Source organism: Neofelis nebulosa, chromosome 15, assembly GCF_028018385.1.
Source record: "Neofelis nebulosa isolate mNeoNeb1 chromosome 15, mNeoNeb1.pri, whole genome shotgun sequence".
NCBI lineage: Eukaryota > Metazoa > Chordata > Mammalia > Carnivora > Felidae > Neofelis > Neofelis nebulosa.
Window position 1 is genome coordinate 8,547,597 of NC_080796.1, and position 26,994 is coordinate 8,574,590.

Genomic DNA, 26,994 nt, shown 5'->3' on the forward strand with positions numbered 1-26,994 from the left:
CCCGGCCGCCCCTCGGGGCCGAGCCTGGGCGGGATCAGCGCGGGGGCGCCCGGGGCGGCGGAGCCACAGTCCCAGCGAGCGCGCGCGCCGGAGCCTGGGGCCTGGAGCCGACGACCGTAAGGGGCGCGGGCTGGGGGCGGACGCGTCGGGGGGCGACTGGGGGCGCGCGCTGGGAGGACGGGTGTCGGGGCGCGGTCCCGGGGGGAAGAGTGGGTGTGGGGGCGCGGTTCCGCGGGGGGCGGGCTCGGGGTGGGGGGGGCAGTGTGACTTACTCTCGCTTCGGGGACCCGCGTCTGCACCCGACGGAGGGCCCGGCGCACCCATGCCTGCCCCCTCCGTGCCCCCGGGGCTGAAGGGGCGCGGCGCGCCCCCCCCCCCCCGCCCCGCACTCTCTCCCGAGAGTTCTGCTAACAGGGTGCGTCGCGCCCCGCGGTGAAAAGCACGTGTTTGTCTCTGGACCCCTAAACCCTGCTCGGATCTTGAGTTTGGAAGGCGCTTTCTTGCCTTCGCTGTCCGCCGCCCCCGCCCCCGAGGGGAAAGGGGTGCCTACAGCCACCTGAGGGGACCCGGGCCTGGGTCCCAGTTCACCGTGTGGCCCTGAGTTGCACCCGCCCCTCTCTGAAGCCTAGGCGAGGCGACGGGATCGTGGGGGCAGCGGCTCTAGCAGTGGTCAGTCCCAGTTTGACTTTTTTCTCCACCTGCTCCCTCCCGCCCCCCGCCCCATAAGCCTCGGGGTCCGCAAAGCCTGGATGTGCCCTGCGCCCGCGCGGGCAGACACCCCTCCCCCTTTCTAGACTTCCCTCTCCCTGCCCGAGCAGCACCCCGCCTGGGGGGCGAGGAGGCCTGTGCATTCGGAGTCCCTGCTGTCCGTTCAGCGCCTTTGCTCGGATTCGTGAGCTCTGGTGGGAAATTGCTGAGGACACTGGCAAACGCTGTTTCCGTGCCCCTCCGCGGCATCGCCGAGAGCAACCGTTCTCAGGAGGCCTCGGGGGCTCCAGAAAGTAACACTGGCCTCTGCCCCGATGGCTGGAGGTTGTTGCCCGAGCGAGTAGGGGCTGGAGGGCAGAGCCCCACTGGGCCTGGCTTAGTAAGAAGTTCTGGGATTGTTCAGCATTTATCCCAAACGTCCGCACTTGGAGGGCCATGTGAGGACACTCTTGTTTCCCTGAGGAAGCGTGGACTGTGCTCAGGGGTGCCTTCTGCCCTGGGCGGGGGGCTCAGCAGGGAACGTGGACTCACTGGGCTCCCAGGTTTGCTGGGGAGAGGTGGACGATAAAATAAACTTGTAAAATGTAGAGTACGTGTGCCGTCGGGTGTAGAGCCCTGGAAGAGGGAAGGGGGGTGTCCGATGAAAGGGATGCCTCGTCTGAGAGATGGTGGTTGAATGACCCCGAGGAGTTGGGAGTGGCCGGTTGCCATCGGGGATGACAGTGCACCGGGCTGAGGGAAGAGCAGGAGCAAAGGCCCTGTGGCAGGAGCAGTCCTGGCATGGATGAGCTTTAGGTCTGTTTGCTGCGTGCGGGCCTGGCTGCCAGCAGTGTCCTTTGGTGTGAATGACCTCTTGCGTAAACTGAACGAGCTTGAGAGCGAGAGGACTCAGAACTTCTGAACCTATGCTGCCTCTCCCCGACCCCCCAGTTCCAGGAACGGGAGGAGCTCCACGGCCAGTAACTGCTCAGGAGGGCGGCCGAGGTGAACCTCGACACCGTCTGCTCCAACCCGCGTGCTCCCCTGTGCCTTAGGCACCCTGGCCAGACCGGCTTCGGGGAGCGGGGTGCCTGCCGGAAGTGACCGAATGCCCTTGGGCAGGGGGGCCTTTCGAGAAGGAGCACTGGCCATTGCAGGAAGCAGAGCACCTCCCCCAGGAGCCTCCCGCTCACGTCCGGGCACCAGGTGGAGCTCGCAGGGAGCCCCCCCCCCCCCCGCCGTTGATCTGAGAGCCCAGCTTGCACAGGCTTGGTAATCGCTCACCCGACAGCTTTGACTTCCCTCCCGGGCTCCCGGCCCAGGCCCAGGCCCCACTTCTCCACCCTTGAGCGGATGACACAGAGCTGGGCTTAGGGGAGAAGCGAGGGCTGGGGGCGCCCGGCCGGCTCAGTCCGTAGAGCGTGTGAGTGTCGATCTCGGTCGGGGCTGTGAGTTCGAGCCCCAAGTTGGGTGTGGAGGTTACTTACAAATAAAATCTTAAAAATAAATGAACAAGGGAGATCTAAACGTGAGCGGGTTGCCACCGCCGGGGGAGGAGCCCAGAACATACCCACCCGGGGCTGGGTGTGCAGAAAGAGCAGGTGCGTGTTGGTTCGGGGGGACCCCCTGGATCTCATGCTCAAAACCCACCTCTGCAAGGGCCCTAGAGCCCATCACTAGTGATTGGAGGGAACGCAGCGATGTGGACAGAGAACTGGTGTGGAGAGAAGAGCGGGGTCATGCACTGGCCGGGCCGAGACGTCCCCTGCCCGGGCCTGGTCCAGGGATGCAGGAGGCCGGGCCAATCTATCTGCAAGGCTCCTCGTGGCTCCAGTGGGTGGTGACTGTGTGGTTAAGTCCAAACTGATCTTCAGGGAAGGAAATTTGTAGGCGGGGTGCGGTCGGTTCAGATGGGGCCAGGGTGGGCTTGAAGCCCGTGCCAGGCCCGCTGAGGGCAGCTTCAAGGACAGTGAGGGCTCCGGCCCCAGGGTGCGGGGCAAACCCTGGGACAGAGGGCAGGGACTTCAGATCGACACAGAAGTGTCACTGCCCAGCCCGGCGGGCCTCCTGGGGATAGCGGGGGACTGCCGGTGGGTGTTCTTGGCCTGGGCGTGGCCCTTTAGGAGCAGACGCTTTAGGCGCGTGCCATGGGGACGAGGTGGGGTGCAGCAGGGAGAAGGCCTCCCCCTGCACAGATCCCCCAGAGCACCCAGCCACCCGCTGCCCTGAGGAGGGAGAAGTGGTTGGTGCTCCAGGAAATCCTCCCTGGCGCCCGGGAGAGGACCTCGCAATCCCATCCCTGCTTACATAACGTAACACAGCTGAGCCAGCCAAGTTCAAACTGGTGTTTTTGCTTTTGCTGAGGTGTGTTTACCTTGCCAAGGGAGGTCCTAGTTCATCGTTTCTTGACTCCTGAAGGCCTGCCCGAGGCCCCTCCCCCCAGCGGGGCTCACAGACCTGAAGTGGCCCCCCCATCGTCTGTGTCCAGCGGCTGGGGACACGGTCCCGCTGCAGCTAAGCCTCCCCCTCTGAGGCCTCACTGGAGGTGCTTGCATTTCGGGAACAAAAGGGCTCTTCTGTCTGAGGAGCTCAGAGATGTTCCAGAAGATTCCATAGGAGGAACAGGAGGTCAGGTCAGGAACAGGGGTTTCTGCTGCCTTTGGGGAGGCCGGGTAAACTGTGTTCAGGGGTCTTCTTGGGGCTTCTGAGCCGGTGGGCTCAAGAGAACGGCTTTGCCCGAGCTTCGTTTTTGTGAGTCTCTTTAAAACAGAAGGAACCAGCCCTCACTTGTCGGGGTTAGTGGGTGTTCGAAGAGCCTTCCCTCCCAGGGCTTCTCCCCGCCTCCTCACAGAAGGCCGTGGTGCCCAGACGGACCGTCCCCACCAGGGGCCCACGGGCGGCCTTCAGCCGGCTGTGTCCTGCCCCCAGAGCCCGGGAGGGCGCAGGAAACCGGTGACCAGGAACAGGAGGCCCAGGTGGGCCTGTGCCTTCCCTGAGGGCCACCACCCCGGGCAGCGGGGACTTGGCTTTTCCCTAGGGGACGGGCGCCCTTGGCCTCACTGAGTGGTGATCCTCCCGTGTGTTCCCCTTCTTGTCGGGACTGGACAGACGGGGCCTTCTGGAAAGTAAGAGAAGTGCTTTGGTTCCGGGACCAGGATCAGTCCAGTCAGTGACCAGCACAGCTCGGGGAAGTCTGAGTCTCTTACCAGGTTTTTGGGGGGTCGGGGGGGGGGGGTCAAACAGATGTACTTTCCGGCTTTCCAGGTTTTTTTTTTTTTTGCCTGTGGGAGGACCTGCTTGCTAGGCCGCATTGTCTCCGCAGGAGCTGACGGGCCCTGCCACCAGGTGCGGGAGGGTGACCTCGTCCCCCTCACCCGGCTCCGGTCCCCGCCCTCCCACAGAGGCAGGGCTGTTTTGTCCACCAGGACCTTCGATGGAGTTCCAGAAGTCGTTTTTGGCTTCTGCGACTTTTATTCCTTTTTGCTGCCCAGACTTCGCCGCAAGCAAACTAACCCCAGGCCCAGAACATTCCCAGACACCGGACCCCGGGCCCGAGGGGCCGCCCTACGGGAAGCACAGAGGCCCTTTCGCTGCCGTCCAGACGGGAAGGCGGCTTAGGTTCCTCAGCCAGGGCCCAGCCAGCGGCGCTCTCTGGTTACACAGCCCTGAGGAGGCGTCCTGAGCCCGGAGCACATTGGTCAAGGGCTGGCTGAGCTGGGGGGCCAGGGCGGCAGAGTGAGGTCAGCGCTGGGAAGGAGATCCGGGGTGCTCGGCCGGGCGCCACCTGGCCTGCTACCTTTATCCTCGGGAATCGGAGTCTTTTCTCTGCTCAGAGATGCCAAGTGCCGAAACCCCACGGAGCACAGCGCTCTTTCCGCGAGGCGGCGAGCTGTGGTCCGCTCGGGCTCCTTCTCTTGTCACTTAAAACCGATGGAAAACTGAGCCAGGAGACAGAACAGGGTCTCAAGTGACTCCCTGGGCGCGAGCCCGCAAGCCCCTCCTCGCATCGTTCAGCTTCAGGCCTGCGTGGAAGGCTGCGTAGACGAGCCTGGGGAGGGCTCGACTCAGGCCGGCCGAGTCCCCCCAGAGGTGCCGGGGGCCTCTAGCCCAGCCGGGTGGCCTCCCTCCTCCCACCGAGGCCCCTGCAGCAGGTGCGGGGCGTCCCTCGCTTTCTGCCTTCCGCCACCCTGGGCTTTGGGGCTCATGTTCCCCGGGTCCCGCCTGCTCTTTCCTCTACAGAGACCACCAAGCTTCCTGTCGTGGTCCCAGCAGCACATGTCTTCAGGGAAGGTTCCCTCGGCCTCCGCCCCCTCTCACCCACCTGTCGCGTTCTCGGGATTTAAGTGCAAAAGTGAATGCCCAGGGCGCCCGGGGGCTCAGTCGGTTGGGCGTCCGACTTCGGCTCAGGTCATGATCTCATGGGTCGTGGGTTCGAGCCCCGCGTCAGGCTCCGTGCTGACAGCTGGGAGCCCGGAGCCTGCTTCGGATGCTGTGCCTCCTTCTCCCTCTGCCTCTCCCCTGCTGGCACTCTCTCTCTCAAAACTAAATATTAAAAAAAAAAACAAAACCTTTTTTAGCAAGTGCCCATGTGGGGGCACCACCCTTTGACCGAGGTAACTCCTTGAATCCCCAGCTCAGCAAGGCCTGGACAAGTGGGGCCACCAGCCTGAAGTCATGTGGCTGCCGAGTGGCAGGAGCACAATTGGAGGCCAGAGGTTGGTGCCTAAACACCGGCCGGCTGACCCCTGGCTCCCTGGACGCCCCTGTAACACCAGCAACACGAGTCCTGTCTGTCTGTCTGTCTGTCCACTCAGGAGCAATTGGAGAGTCGGGTTGGGGGGCGAGGGGTCTGCCGGAGCGTCCCCTCCAAGGCAGCTGTATGTCCCTTCACTGCGGCCCAGAGCAGGGCCCCCCCCCACCAGGAAGCCTGCACCACCCCCACCCCCACCCCCACCCTGTTTTTACTTCTCTATTATTCTGCTTTGTGGTTGCCTGCAAACTGCATTTTCCCTTCCCTAGGGGCTTGGCTCTGGGCTGTTCTTTCTCCCAGAGCTTGGCTCCCGGCCTGGAGGAGGTAAACAAGGCCCTTGTCGTGGGCAGGGGTGCAGGGCCCATCCCGCCTCACCCATCTTGAGTCCCCGTCCTCGTCTGGCCACTGGAGTTCCAGGGAAAAGGCTGTGGGGGCAGAGGGGGCGCGGTCCGGACGTCCTCTCCCCCTCCTCTCTCCCCTCTTCCCCCCATCCCTCCCCCTCCCCCCCCTCCCCAGGCTTTCCCGCTCTGTCTGGGCCAGCTGCCACCAGACCCAACAGCAAGCAGGGATGGCGTCGGGGAGCCCCTGGGAGCCGTGCGTTGGCGGCAGGAGGGCGGGAGGCTCCCTGCTCCGCCGCCTTGGCAGGCCCGCCCTGGCTCCGACGGGAAACCATCTGCTTTTCCCTTTCCGCTGGATGTTCCTTTGCCTTCCTCCAGAGAGGTGTGGGGAAGGCGGCGCGGGGCCCGGGGAGGCACACACACCCCTGCGCCCCACTTTCTGTCTGGCTCGCCTCCCCCGTTCTCGCCCTGCCCCGCAGTGTGCTGTCCAGACAGACCTCCCCCAGAAGGAGCCGAGGCCCTCGCTCTCATGTGAGTCTGAGTCACTGGCAGGAAACCCTCAGGAAGCAGGGCAGAGGGCAGAGGCCTCCTGTGCACAGAGCTGGGCCCTCCCGGCCTCTTTTCTCGAAGAAGAGCCCCGGATGCCCGGCCCCCACCCCGGCCAGTACAGGTGCGCTCAGAGCTGGGCTTAGCTGGTCTGAGGGTTCTCGCACCTGCCTGGGTGTGAGGCCGGGGGAGGGGCGGGGGTCTTTGAGGACAGGCTGGCAGGACTCCCCACTAGTGTTCAGCAAGGTCCAGAGTCTGAGCCTCATCTTCTGGATCCCAAATCCTGATATCTGCCGGCCACCGGGCACCCTGGCTCTCCAGTCTTCCTTCAGGGGGAATTTGCCAGAACACCACCTCCCACCTACTCAGCCTTCTCCCTGCATCCCACGGCCCGTGTCTCAGAATAGTCTAAGAAGTAGATGATATATATAACTCCTCAAGGAGAATTCAGCCATCTTTCTGGGCACGAGCTCTGGAAATTTTCAACATTGTCAGTGAAAAATTTTTTATTTTGATTTATTTTTTGACGTTTATTTATTTTGAGAGAGAGCGAGGGCAGGTGCGGATGTGTGGCCAGGGGAGAGGCAGAGAGAGAGGGAGACAGAGAATCCCAAGCAGCCCCCGCGCCGTCAGCACAGAGGACGCGGGAATCGAACTCACGAACCGCAAGATCGTGACCTGAGCTGAGATGAAGAGTTGAGACGCTCAAGCCACTGAGCCACCCAGGCGCCCCTTGAAGAATTTTTAAATTCATTCTTTCAGCAGAGATTTTCTGAGCATCCAATACGTGCCAGGTGCCGGGGACCAGCGGGGAGCCAGAGAAGACATGGCCTCTACCCTCGGGGAGCTTACTTCCGGGGTGCGGTGGGAGGGTGGGGGCGATATTGCCGCAGGACCTTGAACAGATGTGACCGTGACTCGAGCTAGGGGTGGGAGGCGCACAAAGCTGAACTAGGTCACGGGAGGCTGCCTGGAGGAGGGACGCTGCATTTGAAATCTGAAGGATGAGCAGGGGTTCAGGAGCTGAGGGGAGAGGGTGCTCCCCCACCGCAGGAGGGCGAGGAGGGGAGGGGTGGGCGGGTCAGAGAGCACAGGCCCTGAAGGGTTAACCAAGCATCTCGCTGTTGCAAGGACAGCAGGAAGCTGTCCCGGGGTTTACACCAGGGATGTGCAAGGTCAGGTTTGTATCTGCAGAAAGTCACTCTGGCCGCAGGGCATGCTGGGGGCGGGACAGGGAGGCAGAGCACGTGTGAGGGGACAGGACAGGGCCTTTGCTCTGCTCCAGGGGAGGCGGCCGTGCAGGTGGATTGAGATCGACTTTGGAACTTGCCGGTTGATTGGCTCCACGGGGGTGGAACGAAGGAGGGGGTTTCAAAGACGTCACCTGGGCTCTTGGCTTGCCATTCGGGGGGTGGGTAGTGCCCGTGACAGCGAGGGAACCCCGAAGGAGACAAATTCAGGGGCCCAAGGTCACGGTGCGATCGCAGATGCGCGAGGAGGGGATGTTGAGATGCTCACGAGCAGGGGAGGCGGCAGGGGGCTGTTGGGGTCTTGGTGGGAAACACGCACCTGTCTGTCTGTGCAGGGGTGACGGCGGGAGCCACGTTCGCGGAAAGGGTGGCCCCATTCGGACACAGGTTCTCTGGCGCCCCAGCCAGCTTCGTTGTTGACCCACTGGTTTCCGGAGGCCTGTGGGTTTCCAGATCGTCCTTTTTACCCCCCCCCCCCCCCACGGGTCCTTGGCCGCTAGAAAGTCACCCAGCAGGATCCCAGCCACAGCTGCTCAATTGTTCTTGTGTGGAGAGGGCGTCTGACGCACTGTGGAAGTGGGGCCGCAGGAAGGCCGTCGCCCTTCTGGTCTTTCCCCTTTAAAAAAAAAAAAAAAAAAAAAAAAAAAAAAAACAACCATAAAATAATCCCTCTGCCGAAGGGGCACAGATTCGTTCTGTGACTCAGCCACAGCGCATTTCATCCCCAACTGGTGGCCAGTCTTACCCTTCTACGGAGAGAACAGGGAGACACCAGCTGCGGAGGCCACATTGTATGTAAACAGAGGTCAGTGTTCCGCAGAGAGAGGCCCCCTCCCTGCCCCCAGGGCTGGGGCGGGGCGGGCAGGGGCCACTGGTGTTTTGCATTCTGACACCTGTCAGGAAGTTGATTCTCACTTAGAGAAGCAGCCTGAGGGGCGCCTGGGGGGCTCAATGGGTGGAGCCTGCAACTCTGGATCCCAGGGTCGTGAGGTCGAGCCCCACGTTGGTTACTTAAAAATAAAATCTGTAAGAACCGAAAGGACAATTTTGAAGGCTGAGCATTTGTTGTTGAGAGTTTGTCCACGGGGAACTGGATATATTATTTCCCCCGCTGACTTTTTTCAGTTAGTGAGGATGTTAAGGTTTATATAATAGAAAACTCAAAGCAGCAGTGGCTCAAACAATGTAGAAATGTGTTTCCCTGTCACCCAAAGGAAGTTTAGGAGTAAGTCGTCCCGCGGTTAGCAGGAACCCACTTTCCATCATTGTCCTGGTGCTGACCTCTTTCCTCAAGAAAACCTCATGGCCCCAAATGGCTACCAGAGTCCAGGCATCACACCTATGCCCCAGGAAGCGTGAAGGGGGAAGGGCAAAAGGTACGTGCTTCCCAGCCGAGTCCAGGCTCTTTCCAGTCTTCCACACACGGGCAGGATCCATGCACCGTTGTGCACGTTGTGCACTGCACAATCTTAGAGGATGCCACGCACGTCATCCTCTAGATGTATGTAGATCTACGTACAAGTGCTTTCTGGCAGATGGCAATGAGGCATCCTATGACAAGAGCAGCAGATTAGGTTAATTTTCTGGCAGCGTTTTGAAGAATGGGGTCTTTTCCTGATTCACACGGAGGTACTGTCTGGGCCACGAGCGGGGAGGAGGGGGGGCTCCACCCCAAATACACTTACAGCTCTTTGTCAGCACCTAATCGCTCCTTCAAATCCTCAGCTCGGTGCTAAGCTGCAGGGAGCACCAGGAAATGCAGTGTTTAGCTGAGCTTTGCCAACAACAACGATTCCCTCCATTCGATTCCATCGCGAGGAAGGAAGGGGCGAATTTAGCCGCCAGGCTCAGCCACCCCGTGTCTCAACCCGAGGGCGCGTTTGCGGAGCGGCCGGAGTTAGGGTGCCGAGTTTTGAGGAACTTGCCCAGGCCCCCTTTTTCTCACACAGCCATGCCGTGCTCCCCTCCCCAAGTGCCCGTCCTCGCCTCGCTCCGGAGTGTTGGCTTGTAATTTACAGGAGGGCCATCCGAATGGCAAACCCGATTTCTGAGTTAAAACTGCCGGCTTCATCATGCAAAAGGAACCGCGTACAAAGGAGGTGAGGTAGAGACCCGTCTCGGCCGGCGCAGGTAGAAATGGAAAGAGTGCGCCCCGGAGGTCCCAAGTGTCCACACCTGTGTGGAACCCGGATGTAGATCCTAGAGGCTCCTTGCTTACACGGCGCACTGTCTCTCGGCCTCGTAAATCCCTGTTTATCCTTAAAACCTCTGCTCCGCTCCCCGCTCATCCGTGCAGCCTTTGTGGCCGACTTAACCACTGCTGCGTTTGCACGCTTCTCCTCGTCTGTGTAGACGGCTGTCATCACTTGTTCATCTGTCTGCCTGTCCTACCAGAGCATGAGCTCCTGCGGCACAGGGCTGTGACCCACCTCTTGTGCCTGCAAAGGGCCGGGCTCACGGTCACAGCCACGCAGTGACCGCCGAACCCGCCTGTGGTCCCACGAGCCAGTTTGCGTTTCCCCTCCGGGGGCCCCGATCCGAATCTCTTACCTGAAAAGAACGAGTGACTTCTGGTGCCTTCCAGACCGCATTCAACTTACAAGAGTTGACTTGGGCTTTTAGGACCAAGCCTCAAATGAGGTGTACATTCGGTTTTGAAGCTTGTATTTTTGCCCCGAGCCTAACAGAAACACTGCCTTCGGTGAAACTCCGAGGCCGACGTTCCGTTTACCGGCGACGGGAAGCACCTGCCTGGCTTGACCTCCTGCGTTTAGAGCCGTTACCTTGCGGCAGTCAGGCTCCGAACCCTCAGATCTCGCCGAGTAAAGAGTCAGAACCCGGGCGGGGCGGGGGGCCGCAGTCAAGGGCCGGCATGCAGGCTCGGGAGGCCCGTGACCACGGCCACCCCAGGCTCCCCACGGGGTGTCCCCGCGGCGGTGACCCCGTGCACCCCTGAGTTGTGTCCCGCACCTGCCCGAGCCTGGCTCCTCGGGTGTCTCTGGCCCAGGCGACACACGGGCCTGTGCCCCCTGCACACTGTCATCGCGGTGAGTGCCGGGCCGGGCCCCGCCACCAGAGGAAACTCCACGCTGCCGTCTCGTGGCCCTGACAGTGGCCTTCCTTTAGGAACGGTCTGCGGGACGTGCCGTTTTGTGTCTGGCCCGTTCGGTGCGGACTGTTGGGGGCCCCCCTGTGTGGACGGATGGCGTCAGGGACGTTTCTAGGTGTGGGGCTCCCCACCTACAGCTGCTCGGTGTGGCGCACCCTCGGGCACCTTCGGGCTGGGTCTGCGCCTCGGGGCGAATCGCGGAGTCCTCGCGTTTGTGAATGTCAAGTTCTAGTAGATTCCGCCAGTGCTCCAGAGAGGTGGTGGGAAAGTCTGCTGCTAGATGTTGACTTCTCCTAGCTTCTCTCTAGGAGTGACCACCACTACGGTTCCGACGGTGCCCTCCACGTGCCCTCGCCTCCTTAAAGGGAAATGTCTCACTTGAGTCTCCTGGTGGCAGGGCTGAGGCCTCCCCAGCCTCCCCGCCTCCCCGCGTCAAGCTGGGGTGATGGCCTCACTGTCTGTCATACACAAAAAATCACCAGATCGAACACTCTAAGTGGGCGAATTATATGGCCCGTGAATTATGCCTCGATAGAGCTGTTTTAAAAAAAAAGCTGAGGGCTCCTGAGGGACTCAGTGGGTTAAGGGTCCGCTCAGGGCATGATCTCAGGGGCGTGGAGCCTCCTTTAAAAAAATACCACCGGGGGGCGCCTGGGTGGCTCAGTCGGTTAGGCGTCCGACTTCAGCTCAGGTCACGATCTCGCAGTCTGTGAGTTCGAGCCCCGCGTCAGGCTCTAGGCTGATGGCTCGGAGCCTGGAGCCTGTTTCCGATTCTGTGTCTCCCTCTCTCTCTGCCCCTCCCCCGTTCATGCTCTGTCTCTCTCTGTCTCAAAAATAAATAAAAACATTAAAAAAATAAAAAAAATAAAAAAATACAGCTGAGCCGCGTGGCCGTGTTCGGGCCCCCAACACTCCCCGGGCCCAAACCGGGTGCGCCCGGCCCCTGATGGGCACCCTGGGGACAGGCCCCTCCCAGAGACAGCCAGGGGCGGAGCCTCAGGAGCCCAGCATTCCTGGGGGTGGGGGCGCGCGCGCACACACACACACACACACACACACACACACACACACACACACACACGAGGGTGGAGAGAAGCTTCCAGAAGCATGGAGCAGAAGGCCCCTTAGAAAAGCAAGAGGCCTCAGAAGTGCAGCCCCAGCATCCAGGGCCGCGAGAGGCCACCCTGTGTTGGTATTTTCCCAATTCGGTGGATGAATGCCACAGCTCTTGTCTTTTTCCTGCTGGTTTCTGTTTCTTCCATGTGCTCAGACTCTTCTTTCACAAGTTCCCGCAGTCGGGGGCTGGGTGGGAGGGAGGGTGGGGGTCAGGGTCTCGGCCGGGGGTGGGGGTGGGGGGGGTCTCTGCACTGACGGGCCCTCCTCGCTCCTGCAGGAATCATGTGGCTGGAGATTCTCCTCGCCTCAGTGCTGGCCTTTGTCGTCTACTGGTTTGTTTCCCGGGACAAGGAGGAAACGCTGCCACTAGAAGATGGGTGGTGGGGCCCCGGGGCGAGGCCCACGGCCCCAGAGGACGAGAGCATCCGCCCTTTCAAGGTGGAGACGTCAGACGAGGAGATCAAGGTGAGGCCCCTTCCCCAGGCGGGGCTGAGCCGAGGGGAGGGCGGGGACACCTGGCTGTGTTCCCCGGGGAGGCTGGGAGTGGGGTGCCCTCCGCTGTTCTCACACCGGCCAGGGGCAGATCCTACAGAGACGTGCCCAGCCAGCCCCGTGCCCACCCCGTCCCCCTCTGCCCACCCGCCCCTCTGCTCCTCCCTCCCCTGCCCAGAGCCCAGCAGCACCAGGTGGGCAGGGGGTGCCAGCTGGCCCTGGGCGCGGGCATCACGGGTCACAGACAGCAGCTGCTCTCCCCTCCTCCGCGCCCTCCTGCCACCCTGGGGGTGCGTTTAGCCAGAGAAAGCGAGCAGGTTGTCATCAGGGCCTGGGCGGGGGTCCTGAGTGAGACGCAGGGCCGTGGTGACATCAGATGCTGGGGTCCAGAGAGGCCGCCGCAGGGCCAGCATTGGTGACGCACCTGCTCTGTGACAGCTGTTCGAGGCCCCATTCAGTCCCCGTAGGAGGCAGGACCGTCGTTCCCTCTGCACGTGCAGGAATTGAAGCTTTTTACCCAAGGTGACTGAGGGATGATCAGGATTTGAACCCAGGTCCGTCAGCTCCAGAGCCCAGCCCCCACCCCACACGCTGGAGTCAGCTGGGACGTGACCAGGGGGGTGTGCTGCCGTGGGAGCTGGGCCAGGAGGGTGACCCGGACGTCCCCTCCCGTTCTGAGCTCGTCGGAGCACGTGTGCGTGCAGGCACGGGCTGGGTGCTCAGAGAAGAGAGGGGCCCTCCCTCCAATAGCTCCTAGTCCCGTGGCTGAGAAAGGAAGGTGCACAGAGAAAACGTAGCTGAGAGATGAGCAGGGGGTACGTGCTTTCACAAGTGCCCAAGTCGTGAGATTTCCGAGGAGGAAAAGAGTACAGAGCAGAAACTGGGCTGCACCCAAGAGAAACCAGGCTGAGGATAACGCCTTTCGTGGGTTCCTAGACTTGGAGTCTAAAACGTCCAGAATCTGGGAGCCCGGGGTGCTATGGAGGACACCGAGAGGGCCCGGGCTGGTCCCCTGGCCTCGCCTGCTAGGTGCACACCTTCCTTCTCTCCCGGTCTGTCATTTTATCCCAGCCGAGTTACGGCGTATCGTTCAGTGCTGTGTACCCGCGTCCGCAAACCACAGCCCTGGGACAGATCTGTCTGCCCCCCCGGGTTATACAGCCCCCGTGTTAAGAATAGCCTTTACATCTTTAAAATGGCTGAGGACATAACAAGAATAATGTCTCGTGACCCGTGAGAACCACCTGGCCTTCAGACGTCAGTGTCTGCGAATAAAGTTTTACGGGAACACAGCCGTGTGCATTGGTCCGCGCGGTGTCTGTGGCTGCGTCCACACTGCGAGGACAGAGTGGGCCAGCTGCAGCTGGAAAGGGCCTAGAACGTTCATAGTGCCTGGCCTCTTACAAAAAAGTGTGGCGGTCCCCACCAGAGGTCAGCCTAGGTCCGTTAAAGATGCATGTAGCGGTGATGCACTTAAAAACGAAGAGGAGATATACGGGTGACGTCGAGGGTGAAGGACACAGCTTTGGGAACAGCTGCGGTCATGGGAAACGAGGTGCCTTCTGGGGAAAGCGGACGACCCCGAGGGCACCTGTGGCGGACCCGGGGGACCTCACCCTCCCCGAGGGACTTGGCTTCGCCTCCCCTGTCACAGTATCTGGCCGCTGCGGGTCTGCTCGCCTTCTGGAAACAAACCTTCTGTGCTCTGCCCCACCCACCCCTCTCTCCCTGGGGTCCTGCATTTCGCTCCAGGACTTACACCGCAGGATCGATGGGACCCGTTTAACCCCACCTTTGGAGGACAGCCGCTTCCATTATGGCTTCAACTCCAACTACCTGAAGAAGATCCTCTCCTACTGGCGGAATGAATTTGACTGGAGGAAGCAGGTGGAGATGCTCAACAGGTACCCTCACTTCAAGACCAGGATCGAAGGTATGTTCCCCAGACGCCAGCGGGAGAGGGGTGTGTGTCTCAGGAGCGGCCTTGTAGCTTCCGGAGGGGACCCGGACCCAACTTAGGATCCAATTTCTGGTCCTTGGGGTGTATTTACAGGCTGACCTCACTGGGGCAAAAAGAATGCAGAGTCCCCACAAATCCAGTGGGCTTTAGAGCGAGGCAGGAAGACACGTCAGTAATTTGAAAGCCAGAGATACGCAGAATCTGGTCCGCCGCTCCGTGAGGGTTTGGAGTCCGTGACGCCGTGACTGCTCAAGGGCGCTCAGCCCGGCGGTCAAGGTCCTGAGAACGATTGCCCTCCCTGTCTGCGGCTCGAGACCTGGCGTCCTGCCGCTGTGGGACGCCGCTGTCCCTTGGCATCGCCTGGGAGGTCCCTTCCCGCCCAAAACTGTCTTGGCAAGGTGACCTCAAGATCATTTGGGTGAGGGAATAGTTTCCTGGGCAGAAAAGCATTTTCCCCCAGTTCTGCTGAGAAGTAACTGACGCCCATCAGCGGGTAAGTGTGAGGCGTGGGGCATGATGGTTTGATTGACTTCTGCTCTAAAGTGATCGCCTGGGTTGGGGGGAGAGGGGGTGTGGGGGGGGGTTCAGCTCACATCCAGCTTCTCCTGCAGAGACGATACAGGGAGAGAACAAACTCCTCTCCCCGTGTTGAGCTCTCAGGACTTACCCTGAACCTCCCTACGTACCCACAGCAGCGCCAGGTCCCGTCACCAGGCTGGACGGACGCCCCCAGGGCTCACCTTGACCTGGGGTGTGCACCTTCTGACCCCTCCCTCCAGCTCCCCCGCCCCCAACCCTCCTCTCGTCTCTTTTTTCTACAATTTCGGCTTTCGTTTCGTTTTAGATCCCACACATAAATGAGATCACGCGGTATTTGTCTTTTTTCTGTCTCTGGCATGTTTCACTTAGCGCAGTGCCTTCAAGGTCCACCCATGTTGTCATAAATGGTAAGGCTTCTTTGGAGCGCCTGGGTGGCTCGGTCGGTTGGGCGTCCGACTTCAGCTCAGGTCATGAGCTCACAGTCCGTGGGTTTGAGCCCCGCGTCGGGCTCTGTGCTGACAGCTTGGAGCCTGGAGCCTGTTTCGGATTCTGTGTCTCCCTCTTTCTCTGACCCTCCCCTGTTCATGCTCGTTCTCTGCCTCAAAAATAAATAAATGTTAAAAAAAATTAAAAAAAATAAAAATAAAAATAAATAAATGGTAAGGCTTCCTCATTTTTTTTTTAACTTTATTTATTTTATTTGCTTGAGAGGGAGAGAGAAAATCCCAAGCAGGCTCCATGCTGTCAGCACAGAGCCTGACTCAGGGCTCGAACTCATGAAACTCAAGGTCAGGACCTGAACCTGAAATCAAGAGTCAGACACTAACTCGCTGAGCCACCCAGGCGCCCCCAAGGCTTCTTCGTTTTTAAAGGCTGAATAGTATTCCATTTATATTTATAGAGAGAGACCACAACTTCGTTATCTGTTCATCTACTGATGGATACTTAGGTGGCTTCCTTGTCTCGACTACTGTAAATAACGCTGCAGTGAACGAGGGTGCATTATCATCATCATCATCATCATCATCATTATTTTTAGAGAGAGAGGGAACCTGTGAGTGAGGGAGAGGGGCAAAGGAGGAGAGAGAGAATCTCATGCAGACGCCATGCTCAGTGCAGAGCCCAACCCAGGGCTTGATCCCACGACCCTGGGATCGTGACCTGAGCCAAAATCGAGAGTCGAAATCTCAACTGACTGAGCGCCACCCAGGTGCCCCCGTTATCTTTTTATATATATTCCCAGAAACGGAATTAGTGGACCATATTTCACTTTTCAGTTTTTGAGGGATCTCCATACTGTTTTCTAGAATGGCTACACCAGTTTGCATTCCCACCAGCCAGCAGTGCACGAGGGTTCCCCTTTCTCCACATCCTCACCAACACTTGGTATCTCTTTTTGTCTTTAAAAAAAAAAAGCTTATTTATTTATTTTGAGAGAGAACAGGGGTGCCCCTTTTTTGATCATGGCCATTCGACAGGTGTGAAGTGGTATCTCAATGTGGTTTTAATTTGCATTTCCCTGATGATGAGTGATGGTGAGCATCTTTTGATGTGTCTGTTGGTTGTTGTCTGTCTTCTTTGGAGAAATGTCTATTCAGGTCCTTTGCCCATTGTTTTAATTGAGTTATTTGTTTTTCTACTATTGAGTCGTTAGGAGTTCTTTATGTATATTGGATACTAATCCCTTATCAAATGCATGGTCTGCAGTTAGTTTCTCCCATTCCCCAGATGGCCTTTTCGCTTTGTTGATGGTTTTCTTTGCTGTGCAGAAGCCTTTTAGTTGGATGTAGCCTCCAAGAAACTGTCATCAAGATCCACGTCAGAGAGCTCTGTGTCTGTTTCCTTCTGTAAGTTTCATGGTTTCAGGTCTTACATTTAAGTCTTTGATCCATTTTCAAGTTCATCTTTGTGAGTGGTGTGAGGTAGGGGTCCAGTCTCATTATTTTCCATGTGACCATCCAGTTATCTCAGCGCCATTTACTGAAGAGACCGTCTCCTCTCCATCGAGTGTTCTTGGCTCCCTTGTCAAAGCTTAGTTGACTGCATATGCCCAGGTTTATTGTGATTCTGTTCCGTTCATCTGTTGGAAACACTTATTTTAACCCCAGAACGATTGATTAATTGATTGATTGATTTAGAATGCTTGTTTACTTATGTTGAGAGAAGGAGAGAGCAAGCAGGGGAGCGGCAGAAAGAGAGGAAGAGAGAATCCCAAGCAGGCTCCACACTCAGTGGGGAGCCTGACATGGAGCTCTAACCCATGAACCGTGAGATCACGACCTGAGCCAAAATCAAGAGTCAGACACTCAGTTGACTGAGCCCCCCAGGGGCTCCTTGGAACAATTTCGAATTTACAGAAAAATAGGACGGTACGGGAAGTTCCCCTGTACCCACTCCCAGTTTCCCCTTACTGTTAACCTTAGTCTGGTACATTTGTTACAAGGAATGAACCAATACTGATATGTTAATACCTCCACTAAAGTCCATACTTTATTCAGATTCCCTTAGTGTTAAAAACATCTTTACTTTTTAAAAAAATTTTTATGTTAATTTATTTTGGGGTGGGGAGGGGCAGAGAGAGAGGGAGACACAGAATCCAAAGCAGGCTCCAGGCTCCGGGCTGTCAGCACAGAGCCCGGCACGGGGCTTGAACTCACGGACCGCGAGATCATAACCTGAGCCGAAGTCGGATACTCAACCGACTGAGCCACCCAGGTGCCTCAAAAACATCTTTATTTTTTAAATTCTATGGTTGTGGGGCACCTGGGTGGCTCAGTCGGTTGGGCGTCCAGCTTCGGCTCAGGTCATGATCTCACGGTCTGTGGGTTCGAGCCCCGCATCGGGCTCTGTGCTGACACCTCAGAGCCTGGAGCCTGCTTCGGATTCTGCGTCTCCCTCTCTCTCTGCCCCTCCCCGCTCATGCTCTGTCCCTCTGTCTCTCAAAAATAAACATTAAAAAATAATAATAATAGGGGCGCCTGGGTGGCTCAGTCGGTTAAGCGTCCGACTTCAGCTCAGGTCACGATCTCACGGTCTGTGAGTTTGAGCCCCACGTCGGGCTCTGGGCTGATGGCTCAGAGCCTGGATCCTGCTTCCGGTTCTGTGTCTCCCTCTCTCCCTGCCCCTCCCCCGTTCATGCTCTGTCTCTCTCTGTCTTAAAAATAAATAAACATTAAAAAAAAATTTTTTTTAAATAATAATAATAAAATAAAGACTGAACAACACAGTGTCCACAGACAATGGGATATGGCTCAGATTTCCTCAGTCTTCACCTAATGTTGTATTTCTTTCCCGGGACCCCATCCCGGACACCCCATTACGCTTTGTTTCCATGTCTCCCTAGGCTCCTCTGGACTGTGACAGTGCAGACTTTTTACAAAAGGCTCACAGATCCTAACTTGCCTTGAGCAAAAATAGAACCCTATGTACATTCTATTTTGGAACGTGGTTTTCCACTTGACAACACATCCCGGGGTCCTTCCGCGTTGCTGAATGCACTCCTATTCGGGGGCGCCTGGGTGGCTCAGTCGGTTAAGCGGCCCACTTCGGCTCAGGTCACGATCTCGCGGTCCGTGAGTTCGAGCCCCACATCGGGCTCTGTGCTGACAGCTCAGAGCCTGGAGCCTGTTTCGGATTCTGTGTTTCCCTCTCTCTGACCCTCCCCCGTTCATGCTCTGTCTCTCTCTGTCTCAAAAATAAATAAACGTTTAAAAAAAAATTTTTTTTTTTAAATAAAAAAAATGAATGCACTCCTATTCATAGGAGACCTTACCTCCTTTGGAACATACTGCACGGCGTGCGGTTATTTCGAATTCAGATTGTCACCTTTTCATCTGAGTGTAAAGTTAGGGAACACCCACTCATTCGCGCCCGTGCTGGCGTGCGCACGGCGGTCCTTGGAAGCTGTCCCCCGGGAGGGGACTGGTGGCTGGGGGAAGGGCCGAGGCCAAGGCTGACTGTTCACTGTTCCCTTGTATCCTTTTTGAATTTTAAATATTTGAATTTTATTTTCTTGCTTTTTATGTTTATTTTAGTTTTGAGAGAGACAGAGCACGAGCAGGGGAGGGACAAAGAGAGAGGGAGACCCAGAATCCAAAGCAGGCTCCAGGCTCCGATCTGTCAGCACAGAGCCGGACGTGGGGCTCGAGCCCACAGACGGCAAGATCATGACCTGAGCCGAAGTCGGACGCTTAACTGACTGAGCCGCCCCAGCGCCCCTAAATGTTTGAATTTTAAAAGCGAAGGGGTGCCTGGGCAGCTCAGTGGGTTGAGTGTTCAACTCTAGGTCACGATCTCACGGTTTGTGGGTTCGAGCCCCGAGTCGGGCTCTGTGCTGACGACGCAGAGCCTGCTTGGGATTCTCTCTCTCCCTCTCCCTGTCTCTCCCCTGCTCACACGTGCTATCTCTCAAAAATAAATAAATGAACTTGAAAAAAAAAAATGAAGACAGACGTTAAAAATCAAAGAGGAAGCCCTCCTTGTTTCCCGGCAGGTCTGTGGAGCCCCAGGCACCCCAGACCCAGGCTGCGGGCTCAGAACCCAGGAGCAGAGCTGGGCCCGGGCCTGACGGGTGGCGAGGGGCCTGGAGGGGGGTGTCCTGGCCCAGCGCCCGCCGGGACAGAGGCTGGAGGCGAAGGGACAAGGGCCCTGAACCTCGGCCTCCCTGTGATCAGCAATGCCGTTGTCTCTGAAGGCCCTGCCTCACCCCCCGAGGGAGGCCCAGGCCTCCTTGCAGAACAGGGAAGCCGGCACAGAGGCTGGAGCCCGGGGATAGGGGCAGAGAGGACCCCAGAAAGTTCGGGGCGTGAGGGTCGAGGACGGCAGGCGATGGAGAGGAGGGAGGCCCTCTGGGATCACCCGGGCCCGGGAGCCAGGGGAAGACTCTCGAAGGCTCGCTGGGCCCGGGCCAGGCCACCAGCGCGGGGACGAGGCCCGCGGCACCTGGGTGCAGCCACAGCAGGCCGCTGTCCGGACGACTCAGTGTTTCGTGCTGTGACGTCCTGGGGAACCCCGAGGCGGTCCCGGGGTCAGGCGGTTTCCGGGAAGGGAACAGCCCTTTAATAGCTCTCGCCTCTGGGTTTTTAAACATCCAGGCACCCCTTAACTTTTTTTTTTAAGTTCATTTATTCATTTTGAGAAAGAAAGAGTGTGAGCAGGAGAGGGGCAGGGAGAGGGAGACACATAGAGATGACTTACAAAAATAAAATCTTGGGGCGCCTGGGTGGCTCAGTCGGTCGAGCGTCCGACTTCGGCTCAGGTCACGATCTCGCGGTCCGTGAGCTCGAGCCCCGCGTCGGGCTCTGTGCTGACGGCTCGGAGCCTGGAACCGGGTTCGGATTCTGTGTCTCCCTCCCTCCCTGCCCCTCCCAGGCTCGCACGCTGTCTCTGCCTCTCAAAAATAAATAAACATTAAAAAAATAAAGACAATATCTCCGATGCCTGCCGGCCTGACTGTGCTCGTCTCCCCAGGGCTGGACATCCACTTCGTCCATGTGAGGCCGCCCCAGCTGCCGCCCGGCCGCACCCCCAAGCCCCTGCTGATGGTACACGGCTGGCCCGGCTCCTTCTACGAGTTTTATAAGATCATCCCCCTCCTGACTGACCCTGCGAACCACGGCCTGAGCGAGGAGCACGTGTTCGAAGTCATCTGCCCTTCCATTCCTGGCTACGCCTTCTCGGAGGCAGCCTCCAAAAAGGGTATGGGAGCTGCGGGGGGCGGTGTGGACCGGGCCTGCCCGCCAGGCGGGGAGCCAGCACACCCTCTCGGGCTCTGAGGCGGGCGAGGGCGGTGGTGACCGACGCTGGCCCCGGGGCCCCGACTCCCGTGCCCTCGGGAGCTCCCCGCATCTGGGCCCCGGGCTGTCCAGCGAGGCTGACCGAGCCCCACAGGAGCACACTGGTGGCTGGCCTGAGCCCGTCGCGCCCTCGCTGCTTGGCTGTCCCCTCGCTGTCCCTCCCTGCCACGCGGACACCAGGCTCGCTCCCTGCGGGGCACTGGCCGCGGCCTCGCCACCACCGTTGGGCCCCGGGACGCCTCCTCCCCTCCTGTGAGCTGCTGTCACCCTAGCGGGGGGGGCGAGAGGGGTGTGAGGAATTTCACAGGAGCCCAAGAGGACCCCACAAGTGACTTCCTGTGACTCTGTTCTCCTTCCCTCCCAACCAGGCTTGAATTCAGTGGCCACCGCCAGGATCTTTTACAAACTGATGCTGCGGCTGGGCTTCCGGGAGTTCTACATTCAGGGCGGGGACTGGGGGGCCCTGATCTGCACCCACATGGCCCAGATGGTGCCCAGGTGAGTGTGCGTGTGCACAGCCCCCGCGAGGTCACTGTGTGCGCGGGGGCGGCGGGATCTGCCTGCGGGGGGCCACCGGGCGGGGTGTCTGTGGGCCCAGGGGGAGAGGACGGAGGGGCCCCTGTCACCCAGCCGCGCCCAGAGCTCTTTGGTGTGGATCCTCTCCGTTCAGTATCACACGGGGTTGGTGACGCTGGGCCAGGTGCCCAGACAGAGAGGGACAGATAGAGGAGGGGAACGTCAGAGTGGACCCTTCTGGTGGCCTGAGCCCTGGGAGAAGCCAGAACTTTCTGGAAACTCTGTATTTCCCCCTCCCCAACGCCTCCCTCCTCCTGCCGGCCTCCCCCCACCCTTGCCCTGGCCCTGGCCCTGACGCCAGCCTCACCGGGGCCCGCTCTCTGCCCTCACAGCCATGTGAAAGGCCTGCACTTGAACATGGTTTTCATTTTAAATGGCCGCATCCTGACCCTCTTCCTGGTTCGGCATTGCCCGAGGCTCTTCGGTTTCACCCAGAGGGATATGGAGCTGATGTTGCCCTTCAAGGAGAAGATTTTCTACAGACCGCTGCGGGAGAGCGGCTACATGCACATCCAGAGCACCAAGCCCGACACCGTGGGTGAGCCGGCGCTCGGGACACGGCGGCCAGGGCGGGGGTCACGCCCCTTCCATCCAGCCGGGCGCTGTGGGGGGGGGGGGGGAGCTCACCCGCCCCAGAAGCCGCGCTCCAGGGATGCACACCTCCTGGGAGGGACCTGAGCTCTTTCTTAGGCTGCGTGTCTCCGCTGAGGTCATTTGAGGTCAATTGTCCCAGACGACAGCTTGAGCTGAATGCCGTGTGCACTGGCTTTGACCCCTGACCCCTGGACTCTATGAGCCTGCACGGAGCAGGAAGCCCGGGGGCCCGGCAGCCCCAGGACCGTGGGGGGTGGAGGGGGTCGTGTCCATTTGTAACAGATCCCCTATTTTGGACGTTCAGGCTGCTTCTTACTTTTTACTGATCAGAGCGTATAAACCAAAAGCCCCACCTTTTCTTTTTAAATGTTTATTTATCGTGAGAAAGAGTGAGCAGGGGAAGGGCAGAGAGAGGGGGAGACAGATTCCTAAGCAGGCTCTGCACCATCACACAGCCTGATGTGGGGCTTGAACCCGCAAACCACGAGATCATGACCTGAGAAGTCAAGTCGGACGCTTTAACCGACTGAGCCACCCAGGCACCCCAACCCCACCTTTTTTTTTTTTTTTTTTTAGTTTATTCATTTATTTTAATGTTTATTTTTGAGAGGGGAGGGGCAGAGAGCGAAAGAGGGAGAGAGAGCGAATCCCGAGCCGGCTCCGCGGTGTTCGCACAGAGCCTGAGGCGGGGCTCAAACTCACAAACCCTGAGATCATGACCCGGGCTAAGATCAAGAGTCTGACGCTTGACCAGCTGAGCCACCCAGGCGCCCCCGGGTCTATTTATGTATGCAGGTAATCTCTACACCCAAAAGGGGCTCCAGCTCGCGACCCCGAAATCCAGAGTCGCACGTTCCACCAAATGAGCCGACCGGGTGCCTCTGAGACCCCACCTTTTAAAAAACAGCATTCATACAGATCTCGCTTGTGGACCTCCCCGAACACAGGACGCTGCCCGCGTAGTGGGTGGGCCCCCAAGAAGCCGTGAGGGTGTCCCCCTTTTACTCAGATCAGGATTCCAAGGCCAAGGGTTAAGTAGACGGGGTGCAGAGCACCCCAAGAGTTAGGGCAGAGCCGTGCTCCGACCTGGGCGCCGCCCTGTGGGGCCCGCAGCAACCCGTGTCCTGACGGCCAGCTCGCGGGTCCCAGGCCTCTGTCACTCCCCGCCTCTCCCCTCGCCAGGCTGCGCTCTGAATGACTCTCCCGCGGGCCTGGCTGCCTACATCCTGGAGAAGTTTTCGACCTGGACCGATTCTGAGTTCCAACAGCTGGAGGACGGGGGCCTGGAGAGGTGAGCCCCCGACCCCCGCCCCGCCAGCCGTGGGCCCGCGTCCCGGCAGCCAGCGTCCCTCCGGCCGACGGCCAGCACCTTCCACTCACTGCCGGATGCTCCTCAGACCCTCACCTCGGTGAACGCGGCCCCAGGTCCTCCGGATGAGGAAGCGGACAGAGGTCTGGCGACTGGCTCCGGGCCTCGCCGCGGAGGGGTCAAGACCAGGGTCTAGCCCTTGAGAATGTCTATGCTCCATTTGCTAAATAGCTCCCCCGCCCCCCGGGATCAGGGGGTCCAGAGGGCAGCGATCACCCAGGGTCCCCCCGCTCTGAACCCAGGAGAGCCCGGCATCGTGGCCACCTGACCGTGTGCCCCGGGGAAGGCAACCCTGGACGCTGCCTCAGAAAGACTGGGGAAGCTTCAGAGGCTGCAGCCTCTGCTACCCGGCCAGCCCTGACCCGGCTTCTGCAGCATCCATCCCTGTCTTCGTTACTTCGGGGGCACGCAGAGCGCCAGACTCCGTGCCGGTGTGGGAGCAGAGGGAGAGGGGGCTGGCTCCCTCCTCGGGCGCAGGGACCGTGTCTAGGCCATGCCGGGCACACAATCGACAAATCTGTAGTGGACGGATGAGCTCTGAGAGACCGTCCAGAGAAAGGAGGCCTTGCCTTGTCTGAGGGGCGGGGCGGAAATGACTGGGAGAATCTACTGGATTTGGGCTTTGAGGGATGAGTAGGAGTTTGCCGGCGGACAGGGTGGAAGAAGGGAATTTAGGCGAAGAGAAAACACCAGGTGCTCCTGGAAAGGCTGGCTCGGCAGAGGCCAGGGCAGAGGGCAGGGACGCAGGGGCCGGGCCATGAACCCGTGCACAGCCCTCACCTTGGGATCTGTTCCCCATCCCACATTGGAGAGGACCCCGGGGGGATGGGCTTCCACCAGGAGCTCCTAGGCAGGGCTGGCCCTGTTCCTTGCCCAACAGTACCTGCAGCCAGGTGAGGATCCCCACCAGACCGCCCCCCCCCCCCGGGCTGACCACCCACTGTAGCTGCTGCCTGGCCCCCGGGGGCACCAGAGCCTGGAGCAGGGGGCAGGCGCCATCAGCTCTGTGTTCTAGAAAGATCACTGCGGTAGGCTGGAGACGGGTGTGGTGGTAGTTTCCAAGCCGGGACCGGAGCCGAGGGAATACGGGAGCCCTTAGCCACCTCGCTGAAAGCCCAGTTCACAGGGTTTGAGAGCCGATTCTAACCATTCTGTTCCCATCAACTGCTCTCCATTTGGAGGTTCCCTTGTCTCTGTTCCCGCTCCGGGCCGCTGTTGCTGGAGACTAAGAATGTGGAAACGAAGATGCCTGATGAACGTGTTCATCATTCTGGAGAAGCCTCTTTTCTCCCAAATCCTTCGTATTTTCATATTAATGTTAATGCTCTCCCTTCCCCCGTCACTATCTCAAGCTGCACCGGTGGGGAGCAGGGCAGGGGTGAATCGTGGTGCCGAGGACAAAAGCATATTTGGCCGACGGCCTCCCAAGAGCCGACACAAACAAGTAAATTCGGCAAGTCAAAGTCACTGCCCTGGAGGCGGAGAGCTGGGCAGGCGCAGTGACGCTGCGGGGCCTCCCCCCGCGAGGGGGGCAAGCAGGGCGTCGTGGGGTCGGTGTGAGGGAGGTGGCAGGGGGGGCGGAGGAGGGGTGCCTCGAAGTATGCATGTGCGCGTGCACTTGCATCCGTGAGCGTGTGTCCGAGAGGGGCTGGGCACAGAGCACACTTCTGTCCCGGACGTGCTGGGTGCCAGGTGCCCACTGGGGAACGGGACTGACATCTGAGCCTGGGGAGGGGTCCAATGGGAGGAAATGACCCTCTCTGTGCTCGGGGAAATTAGCAGTTGGCATCAGTGCAGGTGGGGCAGCATCGGGGGGTGCTGGGGGGACCCCTGGCTTACTGGCTGCTTACTGGGAGGGGGACGGAGGGAGGTCTGGGAAGACAGAACATAGTGAGAAGGGCGAGTGTGGATGGAGAGTTGCAGCGTCGGTGGGGGGGGGGGTTGCCGAGGCATGGGGGATGGGTGGGGCAGGGGAGGGGAGGCAGAAGGCAGGCCCGGGTGGCATCGGACGGCAGACGGTGGGCAGGGGAGGGAGACTTGGAGGCGGATGGAGGGATCGGGCCCCCCGACAAGGAAGCTTAGATCTCCTAAGCCCCCAGGACTGGAATGGAGCAGGGAAGGCCCGAGGGGAGCTCTGTGCAGACTTGGGTTCCCTCAGGGAGGCTGGCAGGGTGGGGGCTGTGGGTGGCACGTGGCCATCGGGACGCACCGAGGGTTGGGACCCGTCCCCAGAGCTGGAGTCCCCTGGGGTCTGCGGACCAGCAGGTGGGTCTGGGTGGCCGAGGGCACTGGCAGGGCGTTGTGGGAATGAGAGGGGACAGGGTGGGAAGCTGGCGGGTCTGTGCGCAGTGGATGTGGGGTTTCTAGGGTCAAGAGGACCAAATGGCTCTTTCCTCCCCAAGGGTGGAGCCCCGCAGCCTGGGTGGGGTCCCCCTGCTCAGCAGTCCCAGCCTGAGTGTGTGTGTGTTGGGGGGGGGGTCTGCACAGGGCCCCATGACTCCTAGGGTGACTCGCTTGGCGGGAAGCTTGTGGGTAATGCCAGGCGCGTCCAGGGGCTCCAAACGCTGCCTGGAAACCCCGTCCTGCCCAGGCCCCGGCAGGGGCGAGCCCACCTGGGGATGGTCCTCGAGGGCCAGAGGTGGGCAGCCACCTCCGGGCACCCGGTGGTGACCAGCCCAAAGCCTCTGGGTTCGGTTGTCCTCACCTGCTGTTTCCTGCCCAGGTGGGACCGCTCTGGGGGTGGTCGGGGGTGCGGGCGGCCGTGAGGGCTAGCGGAACCTGCCTCATGCACGGTCCGCATGCCGCGTCACCTGCCATCACGGTGGCTGGTGACCCTGGGCGGAGCCTGCCTGTGCCCCGGTCGCAGTGATGTCTGAGGGGGGAAAGCAGGCGGGCCCGGAGGCTGCCCTCTGGTGCACCCGGGGCTCAGCGGCCGTCTGGTTCTGCTTCCGCAGAAAGTTCTCCCTGGACGACCTGCTGACCAACGTCATGCTCTACTGGACAACTGGCGCCATCACCTCCTCCCAGCGCTTCTACAAGGAGAACAGGGGGCAGCTCTTCAAGCAGGATCGGTAAGCCTGGCCCAGCCCAGAGGCCTCCAGGGCAGGGAGCCACAAGACAAGCCGGCCTTGAACCTGAGGGCAGACGCCCAGCCTGAGAACAAATTTGTGGGCAGGCCGGAGGTGCTGGGAGAAATCTTGTGCGTCTAGAGTTAGCTCAGGAAGGGAACGCGGGGCCGGCCCGCTGTGCCACCCCTGCCTCCGGGGCCCCTTGGACCTTCACACGGAGACCCTCAGGTGGCAGCGGAGGGACAGGGGACACCCGTCCCACCTGGCCCTGTTCCCCAACCTGGCCAGCCCTTCCAGAAAGGCCCTGGGTGGGTTGGAGTTGAGGGCGCGGTCACAACCCTGGCTCTGACCTCCTGTCCCCTCCGCCCCGTCCCTGAGACCCCGCTGTGGGGACAGAAGGGGACCAGGATGCGACGTCGCCTCTCAGAGGATCTCTGTCCCTTCCAGGGTCAAGGTGTCGGTGCCCACCGGCCTGGCCGCCTTCCCGTGTGAGCTGATGCACGTACCGGAGAGGTGGGTGAAGGGCAAGTACCCGAGGCTCGTGTCCTACTCCTACATGCCCCGCGGGGGCCACTTTGCCGCCCTCGAGGAGCCGGAGCTGCTGGCCCAGGACATCCGCAAGTTCGTGGGGCTGGTTGAGCTGCCCTGATGCCATGGGGGTGGCCCCCGGGGCCGAGTCTCCCTCCCCGTCAGCCACCCCCTCCCAGTGCGGCCCCCCCATCCCCCTCCCTCTCCCTCACCCCCCCCACCCCCCACCCCCCCCCCGCTTCTCTTGGCGAAGGTGTATCCCCACCCCCGCCCCCT

General features: G+C 59.9%; 1 protein-coding gene across 2 annotated transcripts; it reads left to right on the forward strand.

The window, feature by feature from the left end:
* Positions 1-26,925, forward strand: EPHX1 (epoxide hydrolase 1). Of its 2 annotated transcripts, none has more exons than XM_058700270.1 (9): positions 1-116; positions 12,074-12,261; positions 14,041-14,221; positions 20,258-20,485; positions 20,952-21,081; positions 21,492-21,697; positions 22,936-23,044; positions 26,077-26,193; positions 26,638-26,924. In XM_058700270.1, exons 2-9 carry the CDS (start codon positions 12,079-12,081, stop codon positions 26,837-26,839), a joined length of 1,356 nt encoding a protein of 451 aa, XP_058556253.1. In that variant the 5' UTR covers positions 1-116; positions 12,074-12,078; the 3' UTR covers positions 26,840-26,924. The 2 variants fall into 2 exon arrangements, with proteins under 2 accessions (XP_058556253.1, XP_058556254.1); XM_058700271.1 differs by lacking the exon at positions 1-116 and adding an exon at positions 6,087-6,306 and having other exon boundaries at positions 26,638-26,925.
* The last annotated feature ends 69 nt before the right edge of the window (positions 26,926-26,994 follow it).